At 42.7% G+C, this 13,115-nt stretch overlaps 1 protein-coding gene across 1 annotated transcript in view; it reads left to right on the forward strand.

The window, feature by feature from the left end:
• The first annotated feature begins 1,064 nt into the window (after positions 1-1,064).
• The window catches only part of LPCAT1 (lysophosphatidylcholine acyltransferase 1), a 60,129-nt gene continuing 48,078 nt past the window's right edge, over positions 1,065-13,115 (forward strand). Inside the window, exons 1-3 of the mRNA XM_084215508.1 lie at positions 1,065-1,308; positions 6,818-6,960; positions 8,467-8,681. Coding sequence (XP_084071634.1) covers positions 1,192-1,308; positions 6,818-6,960; positions 8,467-8,681 — 475 coding nt within the window. The 5' untranslated portion in view covers positions 1,065-1,191. The remainder of the gene's footprint in view (positions 1,309-6,817; positions 6,961-8,466; positions 8,682-13,115) is intronic.

Genomic DNA, 13,115 nt, shown 5'->3' on the forward strand with positions numbered 1-13,115 from the left:
ATTAGAAGTACATATGGTATTAACCAAAGGACTCAGAGACCATTTTGCAGTTCTAAGCCTACTAGATTAAAAACAGAAGCCATGATGTTTCTGCAATTACTTTTATCAATTTACCTGTGTTATTGAATAAGGCTATCAGAATTGTTTTATAAGTCGAGGTGATCGAGGTGATTGACACTAAGTATATCTTACTCATCTCTTTATCAAGAGATAAAGTTATCTTTCTTGTTTCTTTTTCTAATGTTTTGCCTGTGGTTTATGTTAAAACAGTAAAGAACAGTACAAGACATCCAGCTAGGTCTTTTGAAAACGCACAGAACACGAACGATTTTCTTTACTTCTTAATAATTTACTTTTCATTTTAAGATTTATTAAACACCAAACTTAGCTACTTCCTCAGCCAACTCTGTCAAGATCCCACGGTGCAAATTAGACAGACTTCATTAAAAACTGTCTAGGTTTGCTTGGAACAGAGCTCTCCCCACGGACCTCACCAATTCCAGCCACGTGATGCCAGCACAACACCTGGCTTCTCCCAGCTACGGCGCCGGTGCCCATCCAGCACCACCGACGCGCGCTCCGTTACAGCTGCTGCACCTCGGACCCATCTCAGCCCGGAGCGTTCCCCTTTCTCTCTAAATTCCCCTCGGCTACCGTATGCCCAGCGGAACCCCGAGGTGCCAGCACCTGCACGGTGGTGGCGGTGGCGGCGCTCCCCGGGCCACCCCCGCCACATTCCCCCTCCTGCCGCGGGGATGCGGCGCCAGCGCGGCCCCCGACCACGGCCCGGCGGGCGGGCGGCACCCCTCATGCGGCCGGGCGGGGCCGCGCTCCCGGCATGCCCGAGGGGGACGCTCCGAGGGTGGCTAGGGGGGCGGAGGGAAGGAGGGCGGGAGGGTAGGCGCCCACCCCGCTGTCGCTGCCGGCGTTTCCCGTTCCCAGGCGCTTCCCATTCCCACCCGACGCGGAAACCGGCGCGCGGCCGAGCCGCTGCTGCCGGCGCGCAGGGCGCATGCGCGGGCGGCCGGGAGGGCGGGGGCCGGCGTTCAGCGGGGAGCGCTCCGGCCGCCGGTGCCGCCCGCACTCCGCGCTCCCGCCCGGCGCCGCCGCTACCCGGGACCGGCGGCCGCCGCCTCCGCGCTGAGCCCGCGCCCTCTCCCGCTCCGCGTCCTCCCGTCGTCCTGCCCCGCCATGAAGTTGAGCAGCCGCGGCCGGGGATGCTGCGCGGGCGGCAGCCGGGAGCGCGGGCCGCCGCCGCGGAGCCCCTTCGTGCACCAGCTGCGCTTCAGCCCCCTGGAGAAAGCCAAGGTAGGGGCGTGCGGCCGCCGGGCCGCCCCTCCTCGCCGCCGCCGCCGCCTCCTTCCGCGCGTCCCCCGCGGCGCACCGGCTGCCGGGCCGCGTCCTGCGGCGGGCGGGGGCTCCGCGCCGGCGGTGCTTTGTGAGCCGGGAGCCGGGCAGCGGTGCTGGGCGTGTGCGAGGCGGCTGCCGGGGGCGGCCGTGCCCGGGCCGGGCGGGCGGGAGTCTGGGGGCGGCCGTGATGCTCTAGTGCAGGGCGTGCGCCTCAACTTGTGCTCCGATGCCCTCTTCAAAGAAAAAAAAAAAAAGGCGGTTGGTGGTTTTTTGTTTGTTTGTTTTTTTGTTTTGGGGGTCTTTTGTGGGTTTTCTTGGCGTTTTGAGGTTTGGGAGGGTTTTTTTGTTTTCGGGGTTTTTTTTGTGTTGTGGTTTTGTTTTTTCTTAATGGGGGACGGTGAAGCAGCCCTGCGGAGCCGCTCTTTTTCAGCGTCCAGTGAAGGTAGGTATTAACCTGGGCCGAGGCATCCCGGTGCGGCTGAAGTTTTGCCCCTGGATAAATAGTCCCTGCGGCGTAATTTAGGTATTGTATTGTGCAGGTAGCGGTGAGACTACAGGAGGCGGTATTAAAATGCAGATTTGCAGTTGCGTGGCTTTTTATTTCATTGTTTGGTTTTAGGGGTATTTTTTTCCCCCCTCCGTGCCTCTGCCTCGCCTCGCACGGTGAGCAGTAAGTGGTTGGGTATTCAGAGGGCATGGCCCTTGTCTTAGGCTTTCGGTAAGATCTGGGTCACTGGCTGGAGAAGAAATACCGTCAGAGGCTCACCTAATGAGGGGCTGGCCATTTCTGCCACTTCCATCACTGTAATACTTCATGAAGCTGTTGTTTTGGGTGTCTGACAGCCTTCAGTACCTGTTAACATTGGAAAATTGTGATTCACTAATATTAAACCTCTTGGGTCAAGGCGCTTTAGATCCAGCTTTGATTTGCATTTGAATGAAGTTCGTTATTGCACTGCCCTGTTGCTGCCCAGATGCTTAACACAAGATATGTATGGCCTGACTTAAACATCAGAATGTGCCTCATGTTACTTGTCGGGCAGCTCAGGAATTTATAGTACACTCAAGTAGAAAAGGTTTTCAGTTTTTATTAAGTTGCCCAGTATGTATTCAGTGATTGCTCCTAAATTGTTGCTTGAGCTGGAAAGTAGAGGAAAGGTTTGTATCATCTACTTAATTTAGTTTTTATCTAGAGCTTCCTCAATAAACTATGTAGTTGTAAAGATTGCCTTTCCTTTCCAAACCACACTTTGTTCCTGAAGTCATGATTAATGTAGTTAATGAGGTAGAAGTCTTTCAGGGAGCAGAGAGAAGCAAAGATAGCACATGTTCATAGGGACTAGGATTGTCTCTAGTTATAACAACTAATGTTGCTTTCTGCTTGGTTATTTATAAAAAAAATTTAAAGTGCTGCTGGGAGAGGAGAGCAGACTCTGCCAGTTTTTGCAGTATTGAGTCTCACAGGAGCTACTAGCATTGCTGATCTGATATTAATCCTGACAGACCTTGAGGTGCTTTGTCAGGGAAGTGACTAGTTGTAGAGCACACCTGCTTTCTGCGTGGGCTGCCCTGTTCCTAGATATGTGAGCTTTGCCAATGGATTTCAAGGATTTGTTATTTTCAGTGAAGATGGGGAGACGTGTTTAAACCGCTGTAGTTTGTCACAGTGCACAGGCCAAAGGAGCAGCCTCCTCACCAGACTGTGTCTCACTTGCTCTTTGAGCGAGCAGTCTTTCACTGATATACAGCAGCACAGAGTTCTCTAACCCAACCTCCCTTCAGTCTTACTGTTGCAGTTTTATGCAGGAAAAAGCCCATAAGCTGGCATACAGAACTGTGGTAGATTTTCTTCTTTGCCTTAGTCATGCTTTTCCAGCCTCTTCACTGATTAAAAGTTGTGCTTGAGACAGAAGCTGTTAAAGCAGAGCTGTGGAACTGCTCCACTTGAGAAGAAATGCTCCCCAGGTGAATTCCAGAAGTGAGACTTCTTCTCTGAACAGCCCTGCAGAGCTGTGGAGCGCTACGTGTGAACTGTTGCAGCTGAACTCACTTCCTGTTCAGCTGCAGGCATGCATTGTGTCACAGGCTTTTCTGTCTGTCCTGTGAATCTAACGGGGGTTTCTGGGATTGCACAAGCTATCGAGGAAGGTTAGGAATGTAGCTACGAAAGGAGGGAGCCCAGGGGACTGGGAGACAAGACTGCTTTGTCCCATGGTCTGGTGTCTGTTGCTGATGGTGTGCCAGATAGCCCCATTATCTTCGCTACAACCTCGTCCTGCACTGTGCAAGAGGTTAGATTAGCTTTTTTCTTCATTAATGCAGCTGAGAAGTAGATGCTTTTTAGCATGTTCTAGCCTGAGACTGTGGGAGTGAAGGGGTAAGTAACCACGAGGAAAAAGAACAGTACAGAGAAATCCTTTTGACTGTCAAGGAACTGTTCAAGTCATCTTTCGTTGACTCTATAAACACTGGGAGATTGCAAGAGTGTAAAAGCAGTAAGACTGTTTCAGAACAGCCTCATCAGTAGAAATTATGGCTATTTTACTCTGATCTGAGGGTGACAGTAGGGGTCATTCTTGAAGCTACGTGTTTTGGCAGTACTATAATAAAAATATTCTTTCTGTGAGGAAGACAGACATGATTTTATTAAACACGGATTTTGTTCTTGCTAACATCTTCTGGGCACCTGTCATGCAAGTCCAAGCACTTGATTCTTGTTACCACTGCAGAGCAGGCAGAAGCATTACTGGAGCTGTCAGTAAGCATCTGTAGCTTTTTTCCCCTGCTACTTCAAAATACAATACAGTGCCTTTTCCCTTCTTCCAGTGTTTCTGGCCCTTTTATTTCACCAGTGCTGGTGTTCATTTGGTGCCTTGGTGAGCTGATTTGGCTCATTAAACCAGCATATCATTGTGTTTTTATGTTCTGATTATTTTCTTTTGCTGGGCTGGCTGTGTTTTTTCTCACTAATGAGCTATATTGGCTCATTGGTAGCTCACATAAGTGCTAGAGCTGACTCAGGGGGAGGATTGAGGAGGGAGTGAACAGGACCACTCTTTCACAGCAGCAGTCTGTTAGATTGGCTTAGCTGCACAGGAAAATTTATCCTGCTGTATTTATCTCCATGGATGTGGCTGCTGGAGAACTTAGAGAGTGGGGAAGTGGGTAAGAATCGTTGAGGGGTTAATTCCTAGCTCCCACACTGCCATCTTTGGTGAGTTGAGCTATAGGGGTGATAATACTGAGGAAGTATAAGTAAGATGTAATTTCTATCTGATAAGTGTAAAAGAAAAATCGAAACTTCGACTGTGTCAAATAGTATTTCCTTTCTTAGTGTTGTGACTGCTACTTTGTAACAAGTCATGGAAATTTTCTTGGGAATAAATTGTTTTAGTGATGTTTCTTACGGTATTGGTAATTTCCACGTTGCATTTTTTTAGCTTCCCTGTGCATGAGAGCTGTGATACTGGTTTTCAAGATAGGAAACAGACCCAGAAAAGTAGAAGCAAGGGTACTCTGTGATTCTCTTGCTCAGTGCTTAGATACGTAGGACCAGATATTTTGGAGAACTTGAAACTTGAGTTCATATTTTATACCTTCATTGTGAGGTCATACTTAAATCTGAATGCAGTCTCTGTAAACAAGGGGAACATATGATGCCTATTTAGTTTAAGTGACTTGCCTTGCATCAGATTTAAGCTGTTCTAAAGGAAGAATGGAGATCATTTTCCCAGGGCAGCCTTCCATTACAAGCTGACCATTGGTCTTTACAGTATGCACTGCAGCTTCTGAAAAACTAAGTTGGATGCTGTAGACCAGCAAATGTTAAATAAGCTGTAGTCAACCCCCTCTTGAGATTTCTTTAGTTGTGAGCTGAGCCCCTCAAAGTATAACTCTGGATGGACCTTTAGGGGTTTTAAATGTATCTCTAAACACAGGTGTTCACACATTGCTTGTTGCCAAACAGAATTCATAATTTTAATGGAAGACATGTCTCTATGAACATCCCAAATATGTAGGAATGTGATCACCAAAATGGGGTCCACATAAGGTCAGAGCCCACGTATGTCTTCTGCGTTCTGGTCTCTGACAGTGGCCAGTGGGGACAGGATCTTCCCCTTTTTTGTCTGACACTGACACTGTTGCTGTACATAGGTTTTACAAGATAGAAGCTTTCTTACCTGAGAGGATGTCTGAACATAGATACAGACTGAACTACTTTTCAAATGTTAGCTCCTTTCTTGATTCCTAACCTTCTTCAGGACGTAGACATACTTATCTCTCCTGCCAAATTTCTTGTGTGAGCAGGTACTAAACTACCGTCTGCTCAAAAGAGACTGATGTCACAGCCAGACCCTGTACATTTTGTGCATTTGCTTCTTGCTGGCCATTACTATCCTCACATCTCTGAAAGACCAAGAGGCCTTTTCTGCACCTTTATGCCATCTTTGGTGGCATTATGGATGCAACTTCTGCTTTCATTCTTCTCTCTTCTAAAAGAATCATTGGTACAAAGGATTAGTACAGACAGTGAAAGGATGGAATACCTCACTACCAGTCACCTGCCATTCAGCTTTGCCCTTGAGTAGGAGAAGACTTGGAGGAGTGGGAGGGAGGAGGTATGAATCCCAAAGGTCTGTGTCCTCACCTGCATTTTTCTTCACTTATTTTTTGTCTGGTCCTTCTCATTTTAGAAACTTAGAAGGCAGCTGCTCTCATCTCTGGAATGCTCCTCTATTTGCTGCCAGACATGGTGGTCTTGTCTGTGGATGCAGAGTTGTGTGAGTTGGTGTAACTTTGGTGCTCATCTGATCATTGTAGTGTGTGAAGTCGTACTGGTTCATCTGGGAAACTAGCCTATCTAAGAAAAAAAAAGTATTTTTTCTGTCAGTTCTACAAACTAAAGCAGAGTCTCCATAGGGACTGGAATCCTGTTCTGGAGAGTGAGATTGTGGTTATGATGGTGCCAGTCTGAACCAGCACTATAAAATCCAACTGCAGTGGGCTGGGAGCTTAGGGCTTGAAAGTGGTATCTTGGGCTTTTCTCCTGCTGTGTGTTCCCTGCACCTACCCTAGATTTACAGATTTGTGCACCTACAGAGTGAGTTGGTTGTTGAGCTGTTTTGGGAATTGAGAGGAAGTGGAAAGTGAGCTGCATGATGACTAGATCTGCATCAGGGAAGAGAAGAATATGAATTAATCTTTCCACAGCAGCCTGGAGATGCATCAGATTAAGCACAACATGAGACAGTACCTTATGCATTGTTACTCATCCTTGCCCAGCTATTGTGATATTGAAAAGTTTGCTTTTTTTAACCTTATCTGGCATATCTGGAATTGAATGGTATTCCGCTGTTTCTACCATTAGATACTTTTAAGTTAAGAAATGGTATCAGTTTCTAGGAATCACTGACCTTTTCTGTCTGCAATTGTGTTGGAATAATGTTTTTTTATTTTTATTTTGCAGATTGCCTTCATGACCTTGACTCTGTTTCCTATCCGACTCTTTTTTGCTGCTTTTATGATGTTGCTGGCCTGGCCTTTTGCGTTCATTGCTTCAATGGGATCTGACGAGCAAGAGCTTGAAAAGCCCCTCTCCTGGTGGCGAAAGTGAGTCACTGGTGTGGTGAAATACTGAGAGGATCATTATAAAGTTCAGCAGTTTGAAATAGAGGAGATGGGAAATACCTTTTACTTATCTCAGAAGTCTACTTTTCTCTTCAAAAGAAAAATATAAAAATTATTAAACACTTTCCTCAGCTGGGAAACTAGGAATGCCTCAGCTCTTTGATTTGCCAGGTGGTCCAAGAATTACACTGGTAATCTCTGGCTTCTTATCTTTATTGAGGAGGTAGTGTGAAGCTTTGTTGTGGCATCTTCCATTGCATTTATTCCTGTAATGTCAACTTCTGGTTATGAAGATTGACTCTATGGAATGTGCCCAGATTTCATATTCTAAATTGTTGTTTTAAACTGCTTCACCCCACTGTCTTCTACCCTGTGATGAACTGACAAAACTTGTGTTGATTCCCCGAGGGCTTGCCCATACTTTGGTGCTTATTGAAAGTCTGTGGTTGCTTTGATATTGCAGTGCTAGGGAGAATGTAAGACAGTGTCCTCCCATCCATGAAAACTGCTGTTTGAGGAGCAGGAAAGGAGTGGTGTATCACTTCTTCTATAGACAACTTTAAAATTAGGAGCTGGCACTAGCATGAAGGAAGCTGATTGTGTTTTGCATCACAGGAGGGAAGGAGGTTGAGAACCACAGAGGCATGTCACTTTACATTTCATTTGGAGTGATTTCAATAAAATAACTAATGGAATAATTGTCTGTCTTCAGTCTTGCATACAGTTATTTTAAATCTTTTTAGATTCTCCCTTCCTTATTTATTTAAATTTTCAGTGTTACCCTGCTCTCCAGCTTCCAATCCCTGTAAGTGTTACAATTTGTGTGTTCAATTTTTGTACTCTGGTGATTCAAAGTTTCTCTCTTCGTGACTGTCTGACAGTTTAAACAGACAAAACTCCACAAAAAAAACCTTCTCCACCTCACCAAAAAAAAAAAAAATCCACAAGAAACAAAAATCCCAATCACTTTAGGAGAAGATAGAGAAGGGAAGAAAGTAAAATATTTCCAGAGCTTTCATGTATCCTGTAGGCCTCCCTGTATTTGAGAATTTCAGCCCTACATTTGTCCCATTTTGCTTGCATAAACTTGAAACCAAGAACCAGGGTAAGTGCATTCTGGCAATATCCTAATAACATATTTCAGAGCTGAATTTATTAGAGCTTTTTAGATGTTACTAGAAAACCTTATTAGGCCTTGTGTAGAAGAAACTTAATGGTCATAGTCTGAATTAAAATTAATGATGAACTAAATAACAATCTTGGAGGCTAGAATGAATTAATGTTCAGGTATAAATGAAGTTGAACAGCATATTACCTAAGAAGTGGTTTTAATTTAGCTGAGAAAGAGAAGAACAAAGTGTGTGCAGTGCTCCAGCTCTGTTTTAAGCATTATATCCTATCTGAACTTTTGTCACAAATGTTAATTTTTAATTTTATTATTTTAAGGTGTTCCTGTGGCAACATAACTGTCTTCCCAACTCTTTACAGGATAGTGGATATTTTGCTGAAAGCAATAATGAGAATGATGTGGCTTGCTGGTGGATTCCACTGGATAAATGTAAAAGGCAGACGGGCATTGCCAGCAGAAGCAGCAATATTAACGGTGGCTCCCCATTCTTCCTACTTTGATGCCATCCCAGTAACCATGACCTTCGCCTCCATTGTGATGAAGGCAGAAAGCAAAGATATTCCTGTTTGGGGAAGTAAGTTGGTAGATACTTTATTTTTCAAGAACATTTTAAAAAAGATTGCTAAGAAGTTCACTGGGTGTGTATTAGAAGGATTGAAACAGAAAGGAAAATTTCCTATAATATGGTGCGATTTTTTTTTAACTGGTCAACTCTGGATGTCAATGGAAAAAATTGGGACATTTTTTGAGGGGAATGTTCCTTTTCCACTTTCTCCAAAGTCGAATCCCTGTATGAAGTCAAAGCAATCCTATAGATCTCATGGTTTAGTTTGCAGTGAATTTGTAATGTTGCCAGATGGAAAAGCAAATTAGGATGGGGCTATGCAAGCAAAGACTGATGCTAGAGAGGAAGTCTACAAAGACTTTGTGCGAGTTGGGGTGCCCTCCCAGAAATGTGTTTTAGGAATGTGGTCTGCTCTGAGCCCTACCCTGCCTTGAGGGAGTGCTGCTAATCCTTCACACATCAATAAGTTTGTTTCAGGCAGAGTGTGAGAGATGAGCACAAGAGCAGATTGATGTGCACTTGGGTTTAGTCATGACAAAAGCAGATGCCTGAGTCAGTAGTGCTTGAATACTATCTTTGGAATTATTCATATATGTTCTCACAAATATTTGAGAGACACCTATGATTTTTGGTGCAGTTGTGACCGGCAAAAAAATTGTGTAAGCTTTTGGGCTTGTAGACTTCTAACCAAAGTCTGTGTGGAAGCATTTTGGAGAAAGCCACCATCTTGTGTCTAGCAACCAGCAAAGTTCAAAGAATATCCCTGTGTCTCACTGTGTAGATTTTTATTGGTAATATAAAAGTGGCTAAAAGATTTTACTTTGGCCATGTGTAGGACTCTTAAATGCAAAAGTCTAAACAAAAGCTTTGAGTTCCTTTGCAACTAAGTGGAATCAGGCTTTTGGTGCTGACATTCTTCTAAAATTTAATTAGACCATGTGTTTTTAAGGTCACATTCATAACAGAAGCTGAGACACAGCCACAAAGGGTGAGTGGTTAGCTATGGAAGTTTCATTTAAGGAATCTCATCATATAAGGGTCTGCCTGTATGAAGTAAAATTCAGGCCAGTTCTGTAGTTGCATCTTAATTTCATTGAATATCTTACTAATGGCATTTAGAAATTTGTGGCAGTGAAAAATTTATGTAAAAGTTAATAGATGCTTTGAACCAAAAGGAAAAGGGTGCAGGCAGGCATGTGTTTCTGAAAACAAGTGTATGCAAACAACACTGTGTGAAAACAAAAAGAAATTGAACTCCCTTGTTCAGTACTGAAAGAAGATACTGTTGTGAGACAGTATGTTGGCAGTCTTGTACAGCACAGGTGTATCCAGGCCAACTTGGGCTTTAGAAGCAGTCCTGACATAGAAGCAGGGGCTGATTTATCTTCTTTCTCAGGTGACTCAGTTGACTGTTTTATTTTGCTGGCTCAGCAAAATAAAAATAGTCTGTGTAGAGCTCCCTTTGATTTGAAGGTGGTCTGTTTGGAGGACCCAAATTAAATGAGGTAATTCCAGTCAATGTTGTGCTACTGCAATGTGATGAAATGGCAGAGTGGCATTTGACAGTGCTATAATGGCTACTGAAGTATCCCACGTAGTAGATTCGGTGGGAAGCAGGAGAATCTGTAGGGTTATGGAGATTGTAGTTCCCCTGAATGTAACACAAATAATTTGTATTAAGAAGATCAAATTATCTTCTAAATATCAAATTTAATTTTGAAGTGACTTTTATAGGATTCCATTGAAAGTCTAGACTTCCTACAATACATTTTAAAAATTATTCACTTCATTTAGTTCATATGTGAGTAAAAACAGTTACAGAAAAAGAGAGCATGTAGTGATTTGATGGAATATTACTGGAATGTACAGTGCAGTCATATAAATGAATGTTTTGTCTTGTATAGCTGCATTTGTTTTATATTGTGCAGCCTCAAAAGTTATGTAGTCACTTGTGAAACGTTGACAAAAATACCACAGAATTGAGGCATACCAAAAGTAGTAACTGGGATTGAGAGTTCATTTTTGTGTTTAGGGGTGGACTTTTATATGAGCAACATTAATTACAGTAGTTTGTGTTCTTTAGGCAAATGGACCTTAACAGAGGGGTAGTAATAGTTGTATTGATTAGTTTTGCTTAAAAATTAGTGAGAACTTTCCAATAAAACTGTGATTTTTTTTTTTTTAATCTCTGTTACTGCTTTGAGAGAAGTTTTCTGTGAAGCAGATAGTGCTGACTATCCTCTCCTTTGGTTAGTATTTTTATCCCAATGTTATTTACACCTGTCTATTCACACACAAAAAATTACATTTCATGTTATTGGACCACTGATATTTCTCTTGTGCTTATGTGATAATGTGCTCATGCTTTTGTTGGATTGCCTGGTGAATTGTCAACACTCTAGACATTCATCCAGAATTTATCCCAGAGAAATCACAATCATGTTATGTGTTCTTCAGTTTTGTAAGTCCTGCAAGTTTGGTATACCATCTTCAGTAAGGTTTTGGAGCCAGTCACTGATGTTCCTAAACTTGTTATCTCTTGAGTCTTGTGAATGGTTATTCTGAATCTTCTGGGAAGCTTTGAATAAAGTACATTCATTTAAGTATCTGAGCAGACTTAAATACGTAAAAATGAAGTGGCAGAGGAAATTTAAGATAATTTCCAAGGATGAGGACTTTGGGTGAAGAGTACATCCTCATCCTGTATATTCAAGTATGATATAAATAAATGGCTTTTTGATGTAATGACTGTTTATTAAGATATTGTACACTGTATACCAGAGTGATCAGGTGCTTTAGCAGGCACAAAATGATCTGATTGCTAAATGGCTGCTAAGATTGGTTCTGCAAGCATTTTAATAGGTTTCTGGAACAGCTGCCTATATTATTGTACCCTTAGTTAGTCAGTCATGGAATATTAAGCTTCTGATCCACTTGAAAGTCCAGATGATTAAAAGCCTATTCTTTATGGGATTGGAAGTACTCCACAACTGTATTTGTGTATTAGGGTTTTATTGCTGTCTAACTTGAAGGCAGCTCTCCTGGTTTGCAAAATCCAATTTCAGAAGCAGACTTATGTCTTGTGACTCTTACAGATATCTTCATCCTTTTAAAGGAAATGAAGAAAAACATTTAAAAATGCCCTTTGGTTCTGGGAGAAGAGTTATGAACTCTTCAGTCAGTGGTCAGTACTGAAGAAAATTATCCATTTGGCACACACACAAGGTTAACAAACTCTGGGGAGGAACTGCTTGCCCAAATATAAACAGTACTTCAATGATCATTAAAAAAACAGTATCTGGAAAGTAGAGAATGCCAAACAGATGGGATATGTCATGATGCTGAAGGAAGATGTATGTTTCTGTACAATGACTTGCCAGAGTTTTGGTAGGTTGGTAGATTTGAACTTTGCTGGACCACTTCCGTCTTACAGTGGGAAAATGACATGTAGGATTCTGTTCTACCTTACATGGTCTGAAAAAGTCAGATCAATTTATCAGTACAGATCCTTAAACATCCCTGTTTTGTCTACTGAATCCCACTTCAAGTCAGGACAAGGTTTGTGCATAAATTTTGGATAGTTAAACTTCACTGTCTTGTTTCTGGCTGTTGAAGCTGCAGTTTTTTCATTGCTGCAGTGATTGGTCCTGCTGCAGAAATGCTTCAGTAAGAAGGATAAGGAATTTATCAGTAAATATGAATTGATGGGGATTTCTGACCACTTTTATGGTATGAGCATTTTCAGAGGTCTGAACTTTTAGAAACTAAATATAAAAGAAAAGTTAATTTAAACTTTAGGCAATTTCTTAATATCTCTAACACCACTCTCTGAAAGAGAGTTGGTACCTGTGAAATGTACAGGATGATATGTAACCTTAAGTTTATAAAGGGGAAGCAGGTAATTTGTGTTTGGCAAAACACAGCAGAGCTATGGAGAAAGGGAGAATCATACAGTGCTATAAAACTATCAGTTCTGTTGTAGATGGTTTTTTCCACACCTAGTAAACTTGTGAAATTTTGCTCAAGCTCATTTTTTGAAAAGTGCATGATAGGCCTTTCTCAAGCATCATGATTAAAAGATGATAATAAAAGTAATTCAGGGGAAAGTATTTATGCCTGGGTAGCTGGGTATGTTTTCATCTCAAAACTTAAAAGGTGCCAAATTACCCACCAGCTCTGTTGTGCAACCTAATCCTTTAGTCCTGCATCCCAAGTGCCCCCCCCACCCCTTCCATACAACACAAGGAAGAGAACTGTGGTAAACCCATAGTTCTTCTGTGAGAATCCCACATTTAAACACTTAGGAGATTCACTAAAACAGTTCTTAAACTCCTTATGGAAAAATCTGTTCTAAGGTGAAGGCATTACAGATTTCTTTTCTTTTATACTCTGTAAATCAGGGGCTGGAACACTGAGGTCACCAGGATGAATGCCAACATCCTA

This window comes from Fringilla coelebs, assembly GCF_963513975.1.
Source record: "Fringilla coelebs genome assembly, chromosome: 1".
Lineage (NCBI taxonomy): Eukaryota > Metazoa > Chordata > Aves > Passeriformes > Fringillidae > Fringilla > Fringilla coelebs.